Raw genomic sequence first — 21720 nt, 5'->3', positions numbered from 1 at the left:
ACTTTTTTTTTTTTTTAGATCAGTCACAGTACAAGTCATCTTTCCTGGGAGTGCCTACTAAAGCAGACACTGGATGCAACCCATTGAAAACAGCTTTTTATTCTGGGAAGCCAGCTTCCCTGGAGAAGCTGCAACATCAATTTGGTGTGGCTCCAAAAAGTTTCTGGAAAGGAGAAATAGGCTTCTTTTTAACTTTTGCCATTGGGCTTGAAAAGTCTTCATCTCCTTTCATATTTAATTATATTTCCCCCTCTGCAGATAACTTCTGAAATGGAAATCCCAATGACTATGGCATAGAGCCATGATGGATACTCTAGAATATGAATTTCTGAAAGCCAATGTCAAGCAGAAAGACAGCTAAATTAAGAGGTCACTTGATCCAGTGTCTTAAAAAAGCATAGTCTATTGGGGGGGGGGCAAGTCAAATAAATTTTGTGCCATTTGGCAAGCTAATCACAATCAAACACAGTGATGAGTCCTGTTGAAAATTTCAAGGTCAAAACCAAGAGAAAGTGTATACAGACCTCTCCAGAGCCTTAGGGTTAAGATGCAAACATACTATTTTAAATCAACTCCACACAGGACTTCTCAGTTTCTAGCTCTAATTTAAGGCCAAACTTTAGCTGACTAAAATAAGGAGGTTATCTGCAGCTCTGATGATAGGCACAGTAACTTGTGCTTTTCAGCTAGCTCTAGCTCATAATATAAATTTATAAATATAAATTTATTGCCTGATATTCATTTTTTTTGTTTTGTTTTTTGGGCCACACCCTGTGACGCTCAGGGGTTACTCCTGGCTATGCGCTCAGAAGTTGCTCCTGGCTTCTTGGGGGACCATATGGGATGCCGGGGGATCGAACCGCGGTCCGTCCTGGGCTAGTGCAGGCAAGGCAGGCACCTTACCTCCAGCGCCACCGCCCGGCCCCCTGATATTCATTTTTTTGAGGGGTGCTCTCCAATGGTGCTTGGGGGAGAAAGGCCACTCCCAGAGATTTTTGGCTCTATAGGGTGGGTTTATACTAGGGCCTGGAGGTGCAGTTCTGATCAAGGCCAGGAGGCTGGGAGCCACCAGAACTATTTCTGGCAGTGATTGAGGGCCAATAACTGACTTATACAAATTGGGGTAGGAGAGAAAGAAAAAATAATTGTATTCCAGTTCTCTTCTCTAACACAATACCAGACTCTGGGTCTAAGGAAGAATACTGTGGCTCTCAAAACGTGAGTGAAATGTCCTGCTATTTTCATTTTTATATTCAGGCCACACCTGTAAGTGTGTTGCTAAAGGATTACTCCTTGTGGTGCTCGGGGATCCAAGTGAGGCAAGGAATAAACTTGGGTCCCCTGCATGCAAAACATGTTCACAATCCATCTCCTTGGCTCATGTCCTGCTATTTTTAATTAAGCTAAATTTTTGTTTATGTTTTTAGTCCATATCCTATGGTGCTTGGAATCACCCCTGACAGTGTTTAGGGACCATGTGGGGTGCCAGGGATAGAAACCAGGTTGGCCATGTGCAAGGCAAGCAGTTTACCAACTATCTATCGCTTTGGTCCCTATGTTGCCATGGACTGACTTTAAGAAAAGAGATTAAAATAATAGTTTGTTGGGGCTGGAGTATTAGCACAGCAGTAAGGCGTTTGCCTTGCATGCACTCAACACAGGATGGACTCTGCTTCAAATCTCAGCATCCCATATGGTCCCCTGTGCCTGCCAGAAATGATTTCTGAACACAGAGCCAGGAGTAAGTAACTCCTGAGCACTGCCGGGTGTGACCCAAAAACCAAAAAAAAAAAAAAAAAAAAAAAAAAAAGTTTGTTAGCCAAACAACAATTGTGTATAATTTCCTAGTATTCTTTTTTCCCCCCACTGAAACACTTACTTATATATCTGGTATTATTCTAAGGGATTTGCAAATATTAACTCATTTACTCTTCATAATAATTCCAAGAGGTGAAGTAACTTACCAAAATTCACAGACCTACTCAAACCCAGGAAGTCTAGGTTTGTAGCCTTTAAATTATATTAACTTTTTTTTTTTAATGAAGACTCTCAGAACATACAACCTTAATGCCCATTATTAGTTGCTTCATGATGACCAGATGGTTTTTAAAGAGAAACATATTTAATGTATTTTCTCCATTTCACAAAGTGAGAAAACGGCTATCAAATCTATTAACTTCTCCATTCCTCTCATACAGATTTTCTCTACTCTTGCTTTTTTTTTTTTTGGTCACATCTGACATTGCTCAGGGGTTACTCCTGGCTCTGCACTCAGAAATTGCTCCTACTTCGGAAGACCATATGAGATGCTGGGGATCAAAATCGCATCAGTCCTGAGTCAGCCATGTACAAGGCAAATGTCTACCACTGTGCTACCACTCTGGCCTCAGATTTCCTCTACTCTTGCTTCACCTCATGGATATTGCCTTTCTACTGATGGTACTTGAGTCAGTAAGTGATCTTAGACTGTCTGTTACTTTCTTTCACACACATACACATCACAGAGTCACTACTTCAGTGCAGTGATTCTCCACAGGCTTTGGAATTCTGGCATAAAAGCAGGCATCATTTGCTCATTAGAGCTAAGATTTTAAGACATGCCCCAATTACTGACCTCCACTAATGGCCTGGGTTTGCGCTCCACTGCAAACCTATAGTGGCAGAGTTCACAGTAAGTGGTGTTTGAGGATGAAAGCCAATGCTCCAGGCAGCTTCGATGAATTGTCCCCAAGGTCCCAGTACATTCACATGGAGAAAGCAAGTCTTCTTGGCTGCTTCCTTCATGGCATATTCTGCACATGGGCCGGTCATTGAAGGGGCTATAAGAGAAGGAAGGGCACCTGTAAGTCACTGGGTTGGAAAGTAGGGCCATCTGCACCGTTTTCTGCTGTGTCCTTTGGGCCTTCCTCACTAGTGGCAACTGCTCAGAAAAACACCTGCTTTAAAGTGGTATCTATATTTGTCCTTGGCAGTAGGGGCAACTTGCAGAGGTCTTTGAGTATCAATTTTTGCCAAAATAAGAGTGTATCAAAGCAGCCAGGTGTGGAAAGAATAGTGTATCAGAGTAGCCAATGTGTTATTTGTGTTTTGAAAAGAGATGTATCAAAGGGAAAAAATATCCCTTGTGGGGCTGGAAAGATAGTATAGCAGGTAGGGTGCTAGCCTTGCAAGTAGCTGATTCGGTTCCAATTACCAACACCCCCATGTAGTCCTCAGAGTCTTGCCAGAAATGACTGCTGAGCACAGAGCCAGCAATAAATTATGAGCACTGCCAAAGCATGACCCAAAAACTAAAAAGAAAAAGGAAAAGAAAAGAAAACAGAAAAAAGGTCTCTCATCTAGGATCTCAATAAAACTAAGGGGGAACCATTTGTGATAACTCTTCTTAATGCGTTGGAGAAATAGTATAGGGGTTAAGTAAGTGCTTTGTATGTTGCTGATACCAGTTTGATCTCTGGCAACCGCATATGGTCCCTTGGGCATGACCAGTACTGACCCCTGAGCACAGAGTCAGGAGTAAAGCTTGAAAACTACAAAAAGTGGCAAGAAAACAAAACAAAACAAAAAACAAAAAGTGAAAAAACCATGCTAGGGATGTGGCTCAAAGGTAAAGTATCCATTTTTCATGTATTAGGCTGTGGGATTCCCAGCAACCATATTCTTCCCCAAATCAGTGTTGTGTAACATTTACATGTAATTTGGATGTGTGAGACCCTTGGTTCCATCCAAAATAAAAATCTTATGCCATTAAGAATAGAAATTGCTGGGGCTGGAGAGATAGCATGGAGGTAAGGCGTTTGCCTTTCATGCAGGAGGTCATCCGTTCGAATCCCAGCATCCCATATGGTCCCCCGTGCCTGCCAGGAGCAATTTCTGAGCATGGAGCCAGGAATAACCCCTGAGCACTGCCAGGTGTAACCCAAAAACCACAAAAAAAAAAAAAAAAAAGAATAGAAATTGCTTTGAAGGGCCAGAGAGATAGCATGGAGGTAAGGCATTTGCTTTGCATGCAGAAGGACGGTGGTTCAAATCCCAGCATCTCATGTGGTCCCTGAGCCTGCCAGGAGCGATTTCTGAGCATAGAGCCAGGAGTAACACCTGAGTGCTGTTGGGTGTGATGCCCCCTCCCAAAAAAAAATTGCTTTGAAATGATATTAATTGTAGTTTTTTAGACATAGTGAGTCTTTTTTTTAAATCAATCCAGGACATGTTTGTATATCCAGAGGCTCCTTCCATTTCTTCATTCAATAGGGAGGTAAAATGGACTGACTGTCAGCAAGCACTGCATATGCCACATAGAAAGAGAACAAGCTGGGTGGCATGATGTTTCTTGGAATTTTTCTGGGAAGCTCTCTGGGATACCAAAGATGCTAGAGTTGAAAACAAGTAAGAGTATGTCCTGTGTAAGCTGTCTCAGTATAGAGCTCCACTTCTGTTTGATCAAACATACCATTTCATCAGGAGAAACAGACTGCAGAGCTGAACGAAACTTAGAGGGGTGTGTGTGTGTGTGTGTGTGTGTGTGTGTGTGTGTGTGTGTGTGTGTGTGTCTGAACGAAACTTAGAGGGGTGTGTGTGTGTGTGTGTGTGTGTGTGTGTTCTGCCAGGCAATAATGTAAACCATAAGTATTCAGAGTTTCACATACATATGAATAAAGAATGCCAAGAATAATAAGAACATTTCAAGAAGGGCACAGTGTAGGTTCATTAGGTAGGTTTGAAAGCCTTGGCCTGAAGTCCCAGTCTTACTGCTTTCCATCTACTTAATTATAGGTAAATAACCTGGTCTATACTTTAATCTCCTTATTTCCGAGATGGACACAATGAATGGTGTTTTCCTCAGCTGGTGACTATGAGGATCAGAAGAGTTCAGATAAGAAGTTTAGAACAGGGGCCGGAGAGATAGCATGGAGGTAAGGCATTTGCCTTCCATGCAGAAGGATGGTGGTTCGAATCTTGGCTTCCCATATGGTCCCCTGTGCCTGCCAGGGGCGATTTCTGAGCATAGAGCCAGGAGTAACACCTGAGCGCTGCTGGGTGTGACCCCAAAACACCCAAAAAACAAACAAAAAAAGTTTAGAACAGGGACCGAAAAGATAGCATGGAGGTAAGGCGTTGGCCTTCCATGCAGAGGATGGTGGTTCGAATCTCGGCATCCCATATGGTCCCCTATGCCTGCCAGGGGTGATTTCTGAGCATAGAGCCAGGAGTAACTCCTGAGCACTGCTGGGTGTGACCCCAAAAAACCCAAAAAACAAACAAAAAAGTTTAGAACAGGGACTGAAGAGATAGCATGGAGGCAAGGCATTTGCTTTGCATGCAGAAGGCATTGGTTCGAATCCCGGCATCCCATATGGTCCCCTGAGTCTGCCAGGAGCGATTTCTGAGCCTGCAGCTAGGAGTAACCCCTAAGCACTGCCAGGTGTGACCCCCAAAAAATAATAAGTTTAGAACAATGACCAACATGGAGTCTGGTTAATGCCTTCTATTTTGATATGGGACAAGACTCAAGCCAGGGTGAATCAAAGAACATGGTCCTCATCACAAAAAGTCTCCATGTAAGATGGTCTCATTTCCAATTGGATGTTATGTCTTATGACGGCCTTCTATTGCTTGAACTTTTCTTCTATAAGCATTAGATGATAAAATACATCCTTGATATATATACCAATTAAAGAACCAGCCTCATCTCTTTCTCACTGAACATGAAAGTGATCCAGACTCATCCATCTCCTGACACTACTTTTTGGTCCAAATGGAAAAATCCAAAGCAACACTTATTTTTCAAAGCTTATCTGGAAATGATACTGGGATGAATGAAGGCTTAAATAGGATTAAAAGAGGAAAGTCTCCTTTTCCCACTTGCCAGAAAAAGATCCACATGTATTGAGAAGCTGGAAAAAATGTGGAAAGAATTGACTTTTCTTATTATTCTTGGCATTTTTCATTCATATTGGGCCATATGTGTGTGAAACTCTGAATACTTCTAGTTTACATTATAGCCTGGCAGAACACACACACACACACACACACACACACACACACACACACGTATCACACACCCCTCAGTTTTTCTTTTTTTTTTGGTTTTTGGGCCACACCCGTTTGATGCTCAGGGGTTACTCCTGGCTATGTGCTCATAAATCGCCCCTGGCTTGGGGGGACCATATGGGACGCCGGGGGATCGAACCGCGGTCCTTCCTTGGCTAGCGCTTGCAAGGCAGACACCTTACCTCCAGCGCCACCTACCCGGCCCACCCCTCAGTTTTTCATATCTGCAGTCTGTTCCTCCTGGTGAAATGGAATGTTTGATCAAGAATGAGGGATATGGGGCCGGAGAGACAGCATGGAGGTAAGGCGTTTGCCTTTCATGCAGGAGGTCAGTGGTTCAAATCCCAGCATCCCATATGGTCCCCCGAGCCTGCCAGGAGCAATTTCTGAGTGTGGAGCCAGGAGTAATCCCTAAGCACTGCCGGTTGTGACCCAAAAACAAAAACAAAACAAACAAATAAACAAACAAAAAGAATGAGGGATATATATATATATATATGCAGTCTGAATTCTCAGTTCCTGATAAGCAATGGTGCTTGTACACCATATTCCATGTCCTAAACAATTAGGACATGCTAGAAGATCTTAAAGAGGGAGGAAAAAAAATACATTGACCTTCCTTTCCTTTCCTTTCTTTCTTTTAATTATCTTCACAGGTTAAAATTGATGGTACAAGAACAAAGTTTACAACATGTAGGGGTGTGAGTCCCGACCTGAAGGCCACCTCATTCAGGCTGTGGCGCCACTTGCATTCCTGCTGCAGTTGGGTATAGGAATCTGTATCTATTCCTGAGGTTGTCTAAATTGCCTAGATCAAGGTAAGTGTCTAAGGTGTGAATGATGGATCCAATATATACAGGTCAGAAATGTCAGTGTTGGGACAGGGATATATTTCTGTTGTGTATTTTTTGCTTTGTACTTGTGTGAGGCCCTGGGTTCAAGACCCCAGCTTGAAATAAAAAAGTGTCAGTACCAATATAAGGTATCAAGTCCTGTGTTGCCACATAGTTTACACCCATAGAGTAGGGTACCACATACCAATTCTGAAAGAAAACTGGTGAAGCCAAGGAACAGCTACTGGCTGGGCAGCATGTGGCTCTCAATCTGCCATTGGGCAGCAAAAAAGAGGTCCTGTGCTCCCATCCCACCAGGGACAAACAGCTGGTCTGAAGAAGCCCTCTCTGAATAGTAGAGTTAGACTTGCTTTGGTTCATCACTCAAGGGAGATAACCTGAGGGAATTTTAACAATAACATTTCATAGGGCAGGATATACATTAAGCATAATGGCAGGGCCTATGGGAATCAATCTAAAGGCAACTGAAAAGGCCCTGAGATGGGATGTGTTAGAGAAGAGACTTCTGGAAGTAGCCTGGAGAGGGACGTCTTTAGTGATACACATTAACAGGTTGAGCAGTAATGGCTCTTCCAAAGTTAGCCTCATAAATCCAATTGCTTTGTCTCAGTCATCTGAAATCAGCTCTCTCCTTCATTCTATTTGAACTAGGAGTTTCCTTTGTTAGTGCCCGGAGACAACAACATACTGTAGCAATGTCAAAATAACACATGTTAAAACAAGAGACCCCGCTTCTTGTGGAAAAGAATCCATCCTGGCCTGGCTCCCTGATAGTGTGACTTTAAGTAGAGAACTTGAAAACATGGATTTAGCTTTATACCCTATTACTATAGAAACAGCTATGACAGAATTTGTGTAGTCTTTCTTTTCTCCAGGACCTCTTCTCACCTGACACAAAGAGTTGAGCACTAATTACACCCCCGTTAGCATTTTCCATCTGACAAAGAGTCCTTTGGATCAATTACAGATTCAGTTCTTGAATATGGGCTACTACCTCTGGGTGGCGAGAGTCCGAACTACTGTTGACAGCAGCTGCCCATCCTTGGCTGAAACTTGCATGACATACTGTGGCTGCCCATTCACTAGGCTGCCACAATCCTCCACAGTCTTCACCACGGGTGCAGCTGAGCTGGTGCAGTCTGGCAACACTTCGGGCAGGTGACTGCAGCGGCTGGTTGTCATGGTAACAGACAGCAATTACTCTGCTAATGGCTTCCACATTCATATAGGATTTCCATCTAAGAGAGATCAAAAAACAGTTTACTTTGGGTGGTTAATAGACAAGGGAGAATTACAAGCCACCAACATCATCCTGCCATTATTTAATATAAATAACAGGGGAAGCCTAGATGTGTCACATTTTCTTGCCACCATTTAGCATGTGCGCATGCACACACATACACAACCAGAGGGTGCAGATCTGAACAAGATAGCTAGCATGTCTGTGTACATCAACACTAAGGAGCCCTGCTCTCTGAGAGGGGCAGGAATGATAGCTCTGAAGCCAGATCTGAAGAGAAGATAAGCAATTCTCCTGCTCTGGCCCGGAGAAGCAATAAGTCTTTGTTGACACTCTGAAACTTACTAGATTCATTATTAAAACCGTTCCCAACTACTCTTTCTTGCAAGCAATTTATACTCCATGCAGCTTCATTCGGAGATACTAAGATTAAAAAAGGAAAAAGAAAAAACAAAAATGAATTTGACCCAACAGTTCCTTCTAGAACACAATTTGCCAAATATGAATCATTCAAATCATGTAACACCTTTCTGACTTTTTCTATATGTGTCTTCTAATATAATTATCGATCTATCATGTTTTGAAAATGAACTTCCTTTTAAAACTTAATCCGTTTTAGGCTTGCCTTAAAAGTTATTCATGAAGTGATAGATTTCTGAGTTTGCTGTAGTTTTTTTCTAATGAACATTATTAAAAAATGCCTTAGCAGTTTTGGCTGTTTGTGCACCGCCCATAACCAAGGGACTCTGAATCATTACACAGAAACATATAGGAAAATACAAGAAATTGACAATGAGATCTCTACCACCCTTAAGAGAAATATGTATTTTTAATTAAAATATTTTTAAAGTTTAAAAATGTTATTTTTATAAATTCTTTTTAAAAATTATTTTATTGAATCACCATGAGATATTAGTAATAAAGATGTTCATGATTGAGTTTCATACAATATATAACACCCTTCCTTCACCAGGGCACAGCAATATCCCCAGTTTCCAGTCTTGCCTTTGCCCTCTACCCTGCCTGCTTCTGTGGCAAACATTCTCTCTCTCTCTCTCTCTCTCTCTCTCTCTCTCTCTCTCTCTCTCTCTCTCTCTCCCTCTCTCTCTCTCTCCCCTCTCTCTCCCTCTCTCTCTTCCTTTTTTTTTAAACGCTTACGTCCCCTGACACTGTCCATCATACAGGAATTCTGTTCCTAGTCCCTGTGGGATCATGACCCTAAGTTCAAAATATTCAAATCCAATGGGGTGAGGAAGTAAAGTTCTACATGTGATATATAACAAATAGAAGCCACTGGAGAAACTCATAGGAGGAATGATTTATGTGGAAAGGTGAGATGAGAAATTCGTGGACCACATGGGCCATTTCTGCCCAGTGTGAGTTCCTGAGCTTCACATGGCCTGGGTTCAGCAGACAGCAATAGGATCTGTTAACAGCTGAGTTCGTGTCAATAACCAGTCTGGGTGGTCAAGGCCACAAGTCTAAACAAACTTTGGTTCCCAATCCCAAGAGGAAATTTTGAATTCCTCAAAGGGTTGCTTTCTTTCAGATATATGTGATTCCATTTAATATTTTTCTCTTGAATCCTTAAGGGCTGAAATTCAGGAACTTCCCAGCTTCCAGAGAAATACGCATCGAGTGAGTATTCTCAGGAGGACATATTTCCAAACAAACTTGAAATCACAGTTTCTCTGCCCATAGTACATGGAAAGTATGCCTGGCTGTCAGGGACAACCGAATGTGAATGGAATCTTCTCCTTGTGCTGAGGTGTCTGGCTGGTCACTTTTCACATGTTCTTTTTCTTGTCCTTGGCTGTCACCAGTCCACTCAGGCTTTGTGGTCACTGTCCTCCCCCTGAAGGGAGACTTCAGACCGAAGTAGTGTAGATGGAATTGCAAAAGCAGCCCTGGTCTGAGGCCTGATCTGAAGCAGAGACCAGAATGTCCCTTTTATGTCAGAGTTTGGACTTTGGTGATACCAAGCACTGGGCATTCAGGAAACTGACAGAATTTTGCTTATGTAGAAATTTGCTGCTCTTTCATAACAAGAAGTATACTTGTTATGAAAAGTCAGGACAGGCACAAAGAAAACAGTAAACGCACTGAAAATCTCACCACACAGATAACCACCATAAACTGTAGTGATGGCTTTTATTTTATTTATTTATTTTTTTTGGAAGAGTTAGTAGGGTGGAGCTGATTTGTAGCTGGGCTAGAGAGCTTTATTTTATTTTTATTTTTAATTTTTTTTTAAACTGAGTTATAGTGGCTCTCAGGCCAAAGTACAAAGGATGTTCAAAGACTGTCTTCTAAAATTGTGTCTAATCCCCCTCTCCTGGCTTGCCCTCATAAAACCTCATTGACATGATTTTAAATTCTCACAGTCACAAAATGTAACTGCCTGGCACAGCTCTCTTGCTTCACAAGGCAGCCATAGATTAAGAGCCAGGGGTGTGTTGGCAGCAAAAGCAGACACAGTGACCTTCTTGCTGCATGGAATCATTATGCCTGCTTGCACTCTGAAAGTCTATTTTGGGGTTTTGCATAACTCCAACTCAGACGGCCAAATACTCCCTTCCTTATAGTTGATGGAACTGGAAGGAAGTGAAGAAGGTGCACAGAGTGTGAAAATGAGATCAGGGTTGCCAATAGCCAGGCTACCGTTAGTGAAGGAACTGTCAGTCAGGAACCTAATGTTTTCAAGTTCATTCACTTATCACCTAGATTAAGTCTTCATCAAAGAAAGTGGTTTGAATGACTGACCTAAATCTGCAGTAAAACACTCTTAAATGATTCTAGAATAGAGTTTATTATTTTCTATTTCAGTAATTTTACTTCTTGATGACATGCAGCCAACTCTTGAACAACATGGGTTTGATTTGTGTGCAAGTGATTTTTTTGTTGTTGTTTTTGTTTTTGAGTAGCACTCAGGGGTTTACTCCTGGTTCTGCTCTCATAAATCACTCTTGCAGGCTCTGGGACCATATGGAATGCGGGGGATTGAACCTGGGTCCATACCAGGTTGGCAGTGTGCAAGACAAATGCCCTACCACTGTACTATCACTCCAACTCTGACATTTTTTTTTTCTGTGTGTGGTTTCCACATTCATGGATTCAACTCACAGAGAGGGGTGTGTGTATGTATGTGAGTCTGGGGAGGTGGGGGATGGAGAAGCCCTTTACTTCACCTTGTTGAAGGGGAAACTACTTCATTTTATTTTATTTTATTTTTCTCAAAGGTAAAATGCTATCAGCCATCTGGTAACAATATTCCATTCCTGATGGGTACCAGGCACCAAGCTGAGCCTAAAGGGGAAAAAAGGCAGCCCTACCTTGCTTCTTCTGCATTCTAGCAAAAGTCTATCACTTGTGCTATTTCTACAGATCTCTACTTTCAACTTCTGACCTGATTGGCATAGTAGGTCTAGTCCATTACTCACCAAACAATGGTCCAACATAGCTACTGAGTCCCACACAGAATAGTCTTGCAATGTGAAAACATGCAAACATGAAGGACTAATAGGGACACCCAACCCTCCTAAATGATAACCATGCAAACTGAAAATGAGAGGGAATACACAGACTTGGTTCCTTTGAAAATAATGGTGAGGGCTGACTTGCCTCTGACTTGCAGAGGGTAGATCTAATCATGGACTCACGTGGGGAAAGAGAGACGGGAACACATTTACTCAATTCTACATCAAAAAGAAGCTCATGAGCCTCACTGCAGGCAGGGACAGAAGCAGCCTTCAGGCTGCATGCACCAATTGGCATGCACATGTGGCACCTGGGGCAGTGACAAATGGCCCACTGTATTTTCCTGTCTCATTCAGAGCCACCTGGGAAAACAGCAGGGTAGAGCAGGGATGCTAGAAAGAGCTGAGCTGTTGGTTTTGCAATCTAGCACAGGTCTCCCATGGATCTTTCTGCACAAATTTAAGCACCACTCAACTGTGTTCTTACCCATACCACAGCTTTTGTAAAAAAAAAAAAGATGACTCCTCATCCTACCAGAGTCCTGCTATCTGTGACTTCTTAGGATAGAGACACAATGCTGGGAGGAAATAAAGTCAGTGTAAGGAAGACACTTCCCATTGGTGCTAGGAGAATGGGTGCTTAATAGGTTTGGCTTGACACCTTGTATAATTTCTTTCTCAGGCTGAGAACAAAAGATGATCTGGCCAAATTCAGCTGTGCACTCTGAGAAGGTGAGAATAGGTGGAAAGAGGGAGAATCAAAAAGAAAACAGGGACTAAATAAAAGCCTGATTAAATAATTGTTAAATTAAAAAGGCTAGTCTGTTAAATTGTGACCCTTCTAAAGGCTTGAGCATAGATTCATAAAAGCAAGCACCCAACCAGGCTGCTAGGACGTGTAACATGTGTCTGAACAGATTCCATTGGTAAGTGTGTTTCATGAGCACATGACGGGTATCATGAAGATGCGTCCAGTGGATGTGAGGAAAGTTGGGAACTGAACTCTGCTGGCTTTGCAGTCCTCTTACATTGGCAGTCCCCAAGAACCTCCACAAGGATCATAGAGTCATGGGGAAAAACTCTGTTCACAGACACAGGATATCCAAGTCTGTGCTCTCCCTACATGACTCCTTACAACATACCAGAGTACCATGGGGGAAATTAACTTATTTTGACAATCAGTCATACTAAAGAACATACAAATTATTTTTTTAAATTATTTTTTAACTTCACAGGGGTTACACCTCTAAGTTTTAAGATGGGTAGAACTTTCAGGGCTACCAGAAAGTAGTGTAGGGTGGTGTAGGGTGGACTGGGATTAAATTTAGATCCTCACACACTTTTTTTTTTTAAATTATCTTTAAACACTGTGATTACAAATATGATTGTAGTTGTATGATTACAGTCATGTGAAGAACACCCCCCTTCACCAGTGCAAGATTCTCACCACCAATTTCCCAGATATCCCTCCTCCCCATCCCACCCACACCTGTACTCGAGACAGGCTTTCTATTTCCATCATTCATTCGCATTGTTATGATAGTTTTCAGTGTAGTTATTTCTCTAACTGCACTCATCACTCTATGTGGTGAGCTTCATGTCATGAGCTGCACCTACATGGGTAAATGGGGGGAAATAATGGTTGGGACTGAGGCAGTAAAAGATTAGAGATGAGCTTAGTAGGGCAGTATCAAGGTCACAATACAAGATGGATATTATGCATATATAAACTATATGCATACAATACTATCAATATATATTGTACGCGTGGGGGCACTAACCCCCACATCACACATTTCTTTTTTTTGGTTTTTGGGCCACACCCAGCAGTACTCAAGGTTACTCCTGGCTCTGCACTCTCAGAAATCGGCATTCAGAAATGGCTCAAACGGTGGGATGTGGGGGTGGGGGTGGGGAGATCGGGTGGGACCATATCGGTTGCCAGTAATCAAACCCAGTTCGGCGATGTGCAAGGCAAATGCCTTTCCTGCTTTGCTATTGCTTCATCCCCAAGAACCTCACACTTTTAAAACAGAGTAAATGATCAGGTCATTTACCAAGTCTTATCTTCCCCGACCTTGCTAAGATTCCTGGAATATTTCAAATTTGGGGTGAGTTCTAATATTTATTGTTTTTACTAATATTTATTGAGCCAAATTAAGGCCTATATAAGACAATGTATGCTTGTGTTTAGTCAATGGGAAAGAGCATGCACAGAGAAAGCCACATTTTCTTACATTATTTACTGCACTTTACTTATCCCAGGCTGCATTTGTGCTTCTGTCTTCTAAAACTGTCTTCTCCTATTGCTGATCAACTTTTGCCACACTATGCCTTTTAAATCACACTCTGGCTCTGGTACCATCCACCTCTTCTGGCTGGGGTAAACAAAGCAGGGCTCTTGCTTGTATATGCATTTCTTACTTCCCCTTACCCACTGGTATTCAGAGCTGCAAATATAGGTATCACTCTTCCAATGAAAGGTTTAATAGAGATATAAGATCCAAAGCTGCAAGTATGCTTAAGAAAAATGGTCTATTTGTTACAGCAACAACCACTATCTTAGCTCATCTAGCAGGTGACAACTACACTAGAACATAAAAACACAAGAGAACTCCAAATGGCTTTTTCAGGTCTTCTATCAGAACTGTTATTTTGTTCTCAGTATCAAGTTAACTCTTTTTAGAGCTAGAATTAAGCTAGTTAAATACTTCATTGGGGGAAGAATTTATCATATACCTCAACACTTGTTGGGGTATAAAAATCACCCACCATGGAAATGAAAAATGCATAAGAGAATGTGTGCTAACTGTACTAACTTGGCCCCACGAACTGCCTAAGCAGTGGTTTGAAAAAGCACTATCTTGAAGGGGCAGTGCTAGTACAAGACTAGCCTTATGAATTCAACCCCAATACTTATTCTAGGTATTGCAATATATCCTGGACAGACCCTGTATCACCTCTGCAATCAGAATTAGTCAATAGAGCAGATCAGAAAGCAAATTCATTTGTTCATCATCCATTTTATTAATTAAAACAACTATTTGTTTAGTAACTACTACATAATTCTAGAAAGTTCCTAGTGTTACAGGGACCAGACATTTCTTTTTCACCCACTCTCTCTCTCTCTCTTTCTTTCTTTTTCCCCTGAGGAAAATATTTTCTTTATTCAGAAGTTGTCTACAAGATTTTTTTTTTTTTTTTTTTTTGGTTTTTGGGCCATACCCGGCAGTGCTCAGGGGTTACTCCTGGATGTCTGCTCAGAAATAGCTCCTGGCAGGCATGGGGGACCATATGGGATGCCGGGATTTGAACCAATCATCTTAGATCCTGGACCGGCTACTTGCAAGGCAAACACCGCTGTGCTATCTCTCTGGCCCCAATGTCTACAAGATTTTTAAAAATTTATTCTGAAACACCATGAGATACAGTTACAAAGTTGTTCATGATAGGGTTTCAGTTATATAATGTCCAATATACTGATTCCTTCACCAGTGCACTTTTTCTGCCACCAATGTCCCCAATTTGCTTCCCACCCTTTGCTCTGGTCTCCCCCTTGCATACCTCTATGTACAGACATTTTTCTCCTCCTCCTTCCCTCCCTGACCTCTTCTCCCATTTTCCCTTTTAAACACTAATTTGCAATGTGGGTATCATGCATATCACTTTACCTTTGGTCAGCACTCAGTTCTTGGGACCACACATTTCAAGTCCTGCTTTATATTTTAAGGAACACCATGGCCACCAAACAGTCTATTCATGGGAAACCACCTAGGTTCTAGATTTGGGGAAATGAGCCTGCAGAACCATGAAAGGTTAGAAGTCTTTATTCTCTCCCACAGTTACACTTCATTAATACTGGTCTAGGTTCTGAAGTCTAATTTTGGCTTTATTTGAACAAATCTCCTTCAAAAAAAAAAAAAATCTCTGCACACTCACAGAGCAAGACCTTCTCTAATAAGACCAATGAATGGAAGAAAAAAGTTGGTGGGTGATTTAAATGAGAAAAAGTAATAGTAATGGCCTATCCAGGAAGTCTTTGCCCCTCTGAGTTAGGCTTCAAGATTTTGAATTCTGAGAAGAGCCTCAGAAGAGGAATGTTCTTTGATAGAACATTTCCCTGGCTTCTCAGGCATGGTCTAACCAGCACTGCATGGCTGATGAAGTGACTTAGTGTAGTATCTTAAATGCTCAGAAAATGAAGGCAGGCAGGAAATCACACACTGACCTTCCCTGCCAATGAAAATGGAGCAAATGCCTAATTTAAAAACTATTAACATGTAAAAGCAGCATATTTCTTTTAAGAACAGGGCACAAAGGCTCTCCAAGGAGATTGCTGGGATATGATTACCAGTAACATTTAAGTTTTTCAAAAACATGCCAAGGAGGCTATTCGCTATGAGTGTATAGCCACACTGTAGCTGCTTCATTAAACTTAAATAGCTGCAGCAGGGCTGTGCTTACAGAGCCACGCTGCCAAATTATACATTTCTTTTCTGGATGCTTCACTGACCTCATTATGTAAAGCGGAGAGTTTGTCATTCCAAATAAAGTGACCATCCTAGTCTTTACAAATATGTCCATCAGGTGCTTGAAGCTTCAGAATGAAACACTGACTGACCCAGTAAATTATACACACATACAAAAGTCACACAACTCTCTCTCTCTCTCTCTCTCTCTCTCTCTCTCTCTCTCTCTCTCTCTCTCTCTCTCTCTCACTGTTAACTCACAGAGCAGTGAAGTAGGTGGCAATCCTATTTCTGAACACAAAGAAGGTTTTAATTTGGGGGTAACAGCATTTTCTTGCAGATTGTGTAAAACACCAAAGGGAAGAACAAAGCAAACTAAAGCCAGACCAGCAAAGCTGGAGGAGGAAAGAAAGTAACATAGTCCCAGGTCACTCCTTGCAAATAATTTTCAGAGGTATTTCTTATTCATCTTATTAATTTTAATTCTAAGTCGTAAGAAGTATCAGACTAATTTTTTCCATTTAAAATTACTATACTTTCTCTTTAGACAGGTAAAATCCTCTACTCCTGCTGAAGACAAATCAAACAACAATTATACTTTTTATACATATTTTCCCCCTCAAGAAGTACTCGTGAAATTAGTTTGAATTTTGGAAGCTATCCATTTTTCATTTAATTTTAATTATGTAGATGAAAATGGCAATTAAAAATCCTACAACAACCTGTGTGTTCAAAGACAGCGCTAGCTGAATTACAGTTTTAAATAACAATAGGTTCCTGCATGTAGAAGCCCTGCCAAGTCGGGGATCTGGTTGAGAAGCAGAGCTACAGGGATAAATATTGGGGGCTTGAGCACATAAGAAGCGTTTAAATGTTAAGATTTTAAGAAAGATATTGTGAGCAGGAAAAATAGGATGAGGTATTTATGGGATATTACTTGGAAATCAGAAATTATACTGACATCTTAATTAGGGAGAGATAGTTCAAAGGATTGGAGTACACAAGCTTTATACATAAGAGTCCTGGATTTGATGCCTGGTTACCACACAGTCCATAAAGCACTGCTGGGGATGGCCCTCCCTCCGTCAAGTGACATCCTCAAGTAATAGGGTCCTCAGTACCCAATAGCTACTTGTCCAATATTTATGACAAGTACAGATCAGATATCTGACAATAGGAAAATACGTTTAGCTGCAAAAGAAAGAATAGTTTCTTTTTTCCAAGAAGACTGGCAGCTGAAATCATGCCCACAAATGCAGTCGCCATGTTTGAACAAGGCTAGCTCCATGGATTTACTATTTTCTTTTCTTTTGAATGAGATGTAAACCAAGCCATGAAAGATCATGGCACACTGGCCATCTTGGAAGGAGAGTATGGGCCAAGCCTCTGTCCTGCTGAAGCCATGCTTGTTGCCTCCTTCATCCAGAATCACCATTTTCCCAAAGGCCCTTTCTCATCACTAATGCTATACGATTTCCTGTGAGAACACCAATCTGACCACAGTTCAGGTACACCATTTTTGATATCACCTGATATCACCAGGCTTTTTGGAGAGAGTATGGTTACCTTCCCCCCTGTATCTTCCTTCTTCCAGAAGGCCTGCCAGCTGAGTACATACCCCTAAAAGTCATAGTATCAGTAATAGTGCTTTGAATTTCTGAACAACTTCATTTGTTTTATGCTATCCTCCCTAAAGCAATGCCCAGTTTAACAGAGTGGACAGCTAACAAGAGCTTACTAAACCTTCTGTCATTTATATTAATGACTTCATTGGAGATACAAACGTTTCACAAATGTGCTTGGTACTGTACTTTTTCTTTTTTCTTTCTTTTCTTCTTTATTTTTTCATTTTTTTAATAACTTTGCTTTCAGTTATCTGGAAACAAATGTATAACGATCAACTATGTAACTTATGTGATGCATTTTCTTTAAATTTTAAAAAAGAAAGCAGAATATGTTCTGAGAACTGGAAGTTCCAGATCTGTTATTAGGTTCATAAACATTTTGTATTAGCATTCAAGTGATTGCATAAACCACCAAAAAGAAAATTGTTTGGGAATTTATTCTATTTGGGATACTTTACCCTCATATACCACTAACTCAGCATACAGATGTACTAATTCTTGCTCCTGTGATGTTAGGTATGGAAATCAGGTCCTTAAACATGATAAGAATGTGCTCTGCTGTTGTGCTGTTTTTCTGGTCCTTGTGTATATATACACACATACATATACATATAAATGTATAGCATATATTTACATTATTTATAATATACTTACACATATAAAATATATATATTTTGGTGGGGGCACACCTAACCTGGACTTGGGATATACTTATCCTGAGTTGGGGATCATTCAGTATCAAGGATCAATCAAGACCTACATGAAAAGAATGTACAAATGTGCTGAATATTTATTTTTTATTCTTTGAAGGTCATAACCAGCGGTGCTCAGAACTTACTCCTGGTTCTGCACTTTGGGATCACTATATGGGGGTCAGAGAACATATAGGATATCAGGGATTGAATCTGGATCTGTTACATGTAAGGCAAGCATCCTATCTACTGTACTATTTATCTAATACTTGATGTGCTGGCTCTTACACGCCTCTTGCACCCTACAATAAACTCAGTTGCTGCCTTATTTCCTATGGCTTTCTCCATCTGCACTTTGCTGCAGACTAAGGGGAGATTGCAACTTGTCCAAGCTCCTTATTCTTCCCTGCAGGAATCTGGGGGTAGGGTAGGGCTGAGGCAGATTTAGCTTCAACACTTATAGGATCATGAGTTCTCAAGAGACATTTGGTTACATTTATCTCCACTTACACACCAGGATAACCAAAGTAACTCAGATTGCCAAGAAATATGCATGTGCAGAATGGTTAAAAAAAACAATAGGATTTTGCTTTTCAGTTCTGTCTTTAGCATTATTGCTAACCTTCCTGCTACAAACTTAATAGTACCAAATAGTACCAAAGGTCTTCCAAATCCCACTTGCTCTTTCACATGTCATACAGCGTGTTTATACACTTTGTACATATTTGGCTTTGTATTCAAGGGTCCTTTGAGAGCTTTAGGGGAAATGAGACAAGAACTCTGGCTTTGAATCAGGGAGGCCAGGCTTTGAAATGCACCAGGCTCTTATCAATGAAAAAGAGTTCTTGGCACTCAGTCCTGATTTCATCTTGTAAGCTGAGGATCTGGGTAAGCTGGGGGATGGTGCTTTTTAACACATGTACCCCCAATTATTAAGTTGTCCTTTTACAGTATGGAATGTGGGGTAGGGTAGTAAAAGAGGCAATTCCTGACCCTATTTCTAGGTTCTTTTAGGGGAGTTCACCGAACTCTTACTCTGTGGTCCTCTCTGCTATCCTCCCCCCATCTTCCTTAGCAAATATCTCATGGCAGCAGAATAGTTGCCATCTACTTTGACAGTCTGTATAATGCAAAGAAAGGGAGAGCATAGAAATGGCCCTGAAATGACTCTTCTAGGCTCTTAGATTTGCTCCTTTGTTCCTCCATGACACATATATATAAGGGTTCATGTCTTTAGATCATCAAAATATATGAACAAAGGGAGACATAGTACAGGGGTTAAGGCACTATGCTACATGTGGTTCAAGTGTTCAGTCCCCAGTACCACACTGTATTACATGTACTGTTGAAAATTATCCGGAGCACAAGGCCAGAAGTAATCTGCAAGCACCACCAGATGAAATCAACCCCTCACCCCAATATACAGACACCAATAAACACTAGAAAAGGCTACATTTATCTGAGACCACTTTTATCACTTGATCTCTTCACAGTTGTATGTCCTGGATTCTCACTGACCATGAATTAATGAGGACTGAGACTTTTTCATTACTTTCTTCTTACTTTAGTGCAAGGCACTTAGAAAACCCTTCAAAGGACCTCCAGGCATTCTTTTCTTTAATCAGAGCATATGCCTTCCTGCACTGCTCCTTTGCTGGCTCGGCTCACCAGGTAGCATGACTTTTGGTGTTGGATCTTGCATCCTTTACACTGCAGGGGTCTCAAACTCAGGGCCTGCGGGCCGTTTGCGGCCCTCCATACAACATTCTGTGGCCCTGCCCTAGAGGAATCTTTTTTGTTTTGTTTTGTTTTAGTTGTTTGGGTCACACCCCCCAATGTTCAAGGCTTACTACTGACTTTGCACTCAAGGATCACCCCGACTTTGCCTCCTGCGGCCCCCAGGTCAATTGAGTTTGAGACCCCTGCAACAGCCACCCTCCTGGTAGCTGGCTTTTCCAGTGTGTGTTCCAGCCTCCTGTGTCCCTCAGCAACCAGGGGAGAGTACTGAAGCCTGTTAGAAGCCCAAGGATCAGCTTACAAGGAGGGCTAAGTCCCACAGGAACACCTAGGTTGCTCAGCCACTCTTAAAGTCCTGAGTCAAACATCAGATTGGTGCATTACTACTAAAACATGATGGAAAAGCTCTTTAACTTGATTAAACCTGTGTGAAACAAAACAGCTTTATTCTGACACTGAGTTTAATTACTTGGTGGCTCCACGATGAAACCATCAAATATTATGAGCTCTAACTGTACTTTTAAATTTTCATCTGATAGTATAGAACAGACAAAATTAATTACACCATTAATAGAAATAGTGTGAAATATTTCTCTATTTCTTAAGTACTATTTGTTTTCCATTCTCTATGTGCTTAATAAATACAATGTTTTTTTTTTTTTTTTTAATGACTTCCAGGGTGAAAATAACAGCTATACCCCCATGGAGCTCATTCATTTGCTTTATGGACCAAAAATTCTCTAGCGTGTCACAAATTAACACATTGTTCCAATAGACTATATTTTAGTCTTGAATCTCCAATTTCACTAATAAATGTGAAAAACACATGTAGCTAGATAAGTCCCTGGAGACCAGCCACTGTAGATGCTGAAGAAAGCAAGTTATTCCAGCTAAGATCAGCACTCACTTTCTCACTGGAGACTTATTTGTTTCCCAAATTCCCCTCCAACTGCTTGAAGTAAGGCAATGAATTTCTTTCTAGTGACTAACATACACATAGTACTATTTTTTTTTTTTTTGGTTTTTGGGCCACACCCGCTGACGCTCAGGGGTTACTCCTGGCTATGCGCTCAGAAGTCGCTCCTGGCTTGGGGGACCCTATGGGACGCCGGGGGATCGAGCCGCGGTCCGTCTCCTAGGCTAGCGCAGGTAAGGCAGGCACCTTACCTCGAGCGCCACCGCCCGGCCCCACATAGTACTATTTTAACATTTTAGATTTATAAAATAAAGGTTATGTTTTAAATATGCAAATAATCCCCCAAATATTTCATCAGAAGATGATACTTTTCTAATCAGGAGCTCCAACGAACTCCTGCTACCATCCCTGAGAGAGAACTTCTTTTACTTGCTTTTTTTTGGGAGGGGAGAGCCATGCACTGGGCCATACCTAGCAGTGCTCAGGGGCTAACTACTTCTGAATCTGTATTCAGGGGGACAATATGTGGTATCGGGGATCAAACTGGAATTGGCTGTATGCAAGGAAAACTCCTTAACCTCTGATCTATCTCTCCATTCTTTCCTTAGTATTTTCCTCTTAAAAATTTAAGATCTAGTAGAGAACACTACAGTAAGTCTA

General features: G+C 41.3%; 1 protein-coding gene across 1 annotated transcript in view; it reads right to left on the bottom strand.

Moving 5' to 3' along the window:
- The window catches only part of MARCHF3 (membrane associated ring-CH-type finger 3), a 45705-nt gene extending 37567 nt beyond the window's left edge, over positions 1-8138 (bottom strand). Inside the window, exons 1-2 of the mRNA XM_049771891.1 lie at positions 7900-8138; positions 2615-2819 (exon numbers count right to left, since the gene is read on the bottom strand). Of these exons, the coding sequence (XP_049627848.1) occupies positions 2615-2819; positions 7900-8087 (393 nt within the window). The 5' untranslated portion in view covers positions 8088-8138. The remainder of the gene's footprint in view (positions 1-2614; positions 2820-7899) is intronic.
- Positions 8139-21720: the final 13582 nt, after the last annotated feature.

This window comes from Suncus etruscus, chromosome 4 (assembly GCF_024139225.1).
Source record: "Suncus etruscus isolate mSunEtr1 chromosome 4, mSunEtr1.pri.cur, whole genome shotgun sequence".
NCBI lineage: Eukaryota > Metazoa > Chordata > Mammalia > Eulipotyphla > Soricidae > Suncus > Suncus etruscus.
Note: the sequence above shows the minus strand (reverse complement) of the source record. Positions and strands in the feature narration are given on the sequence as shown.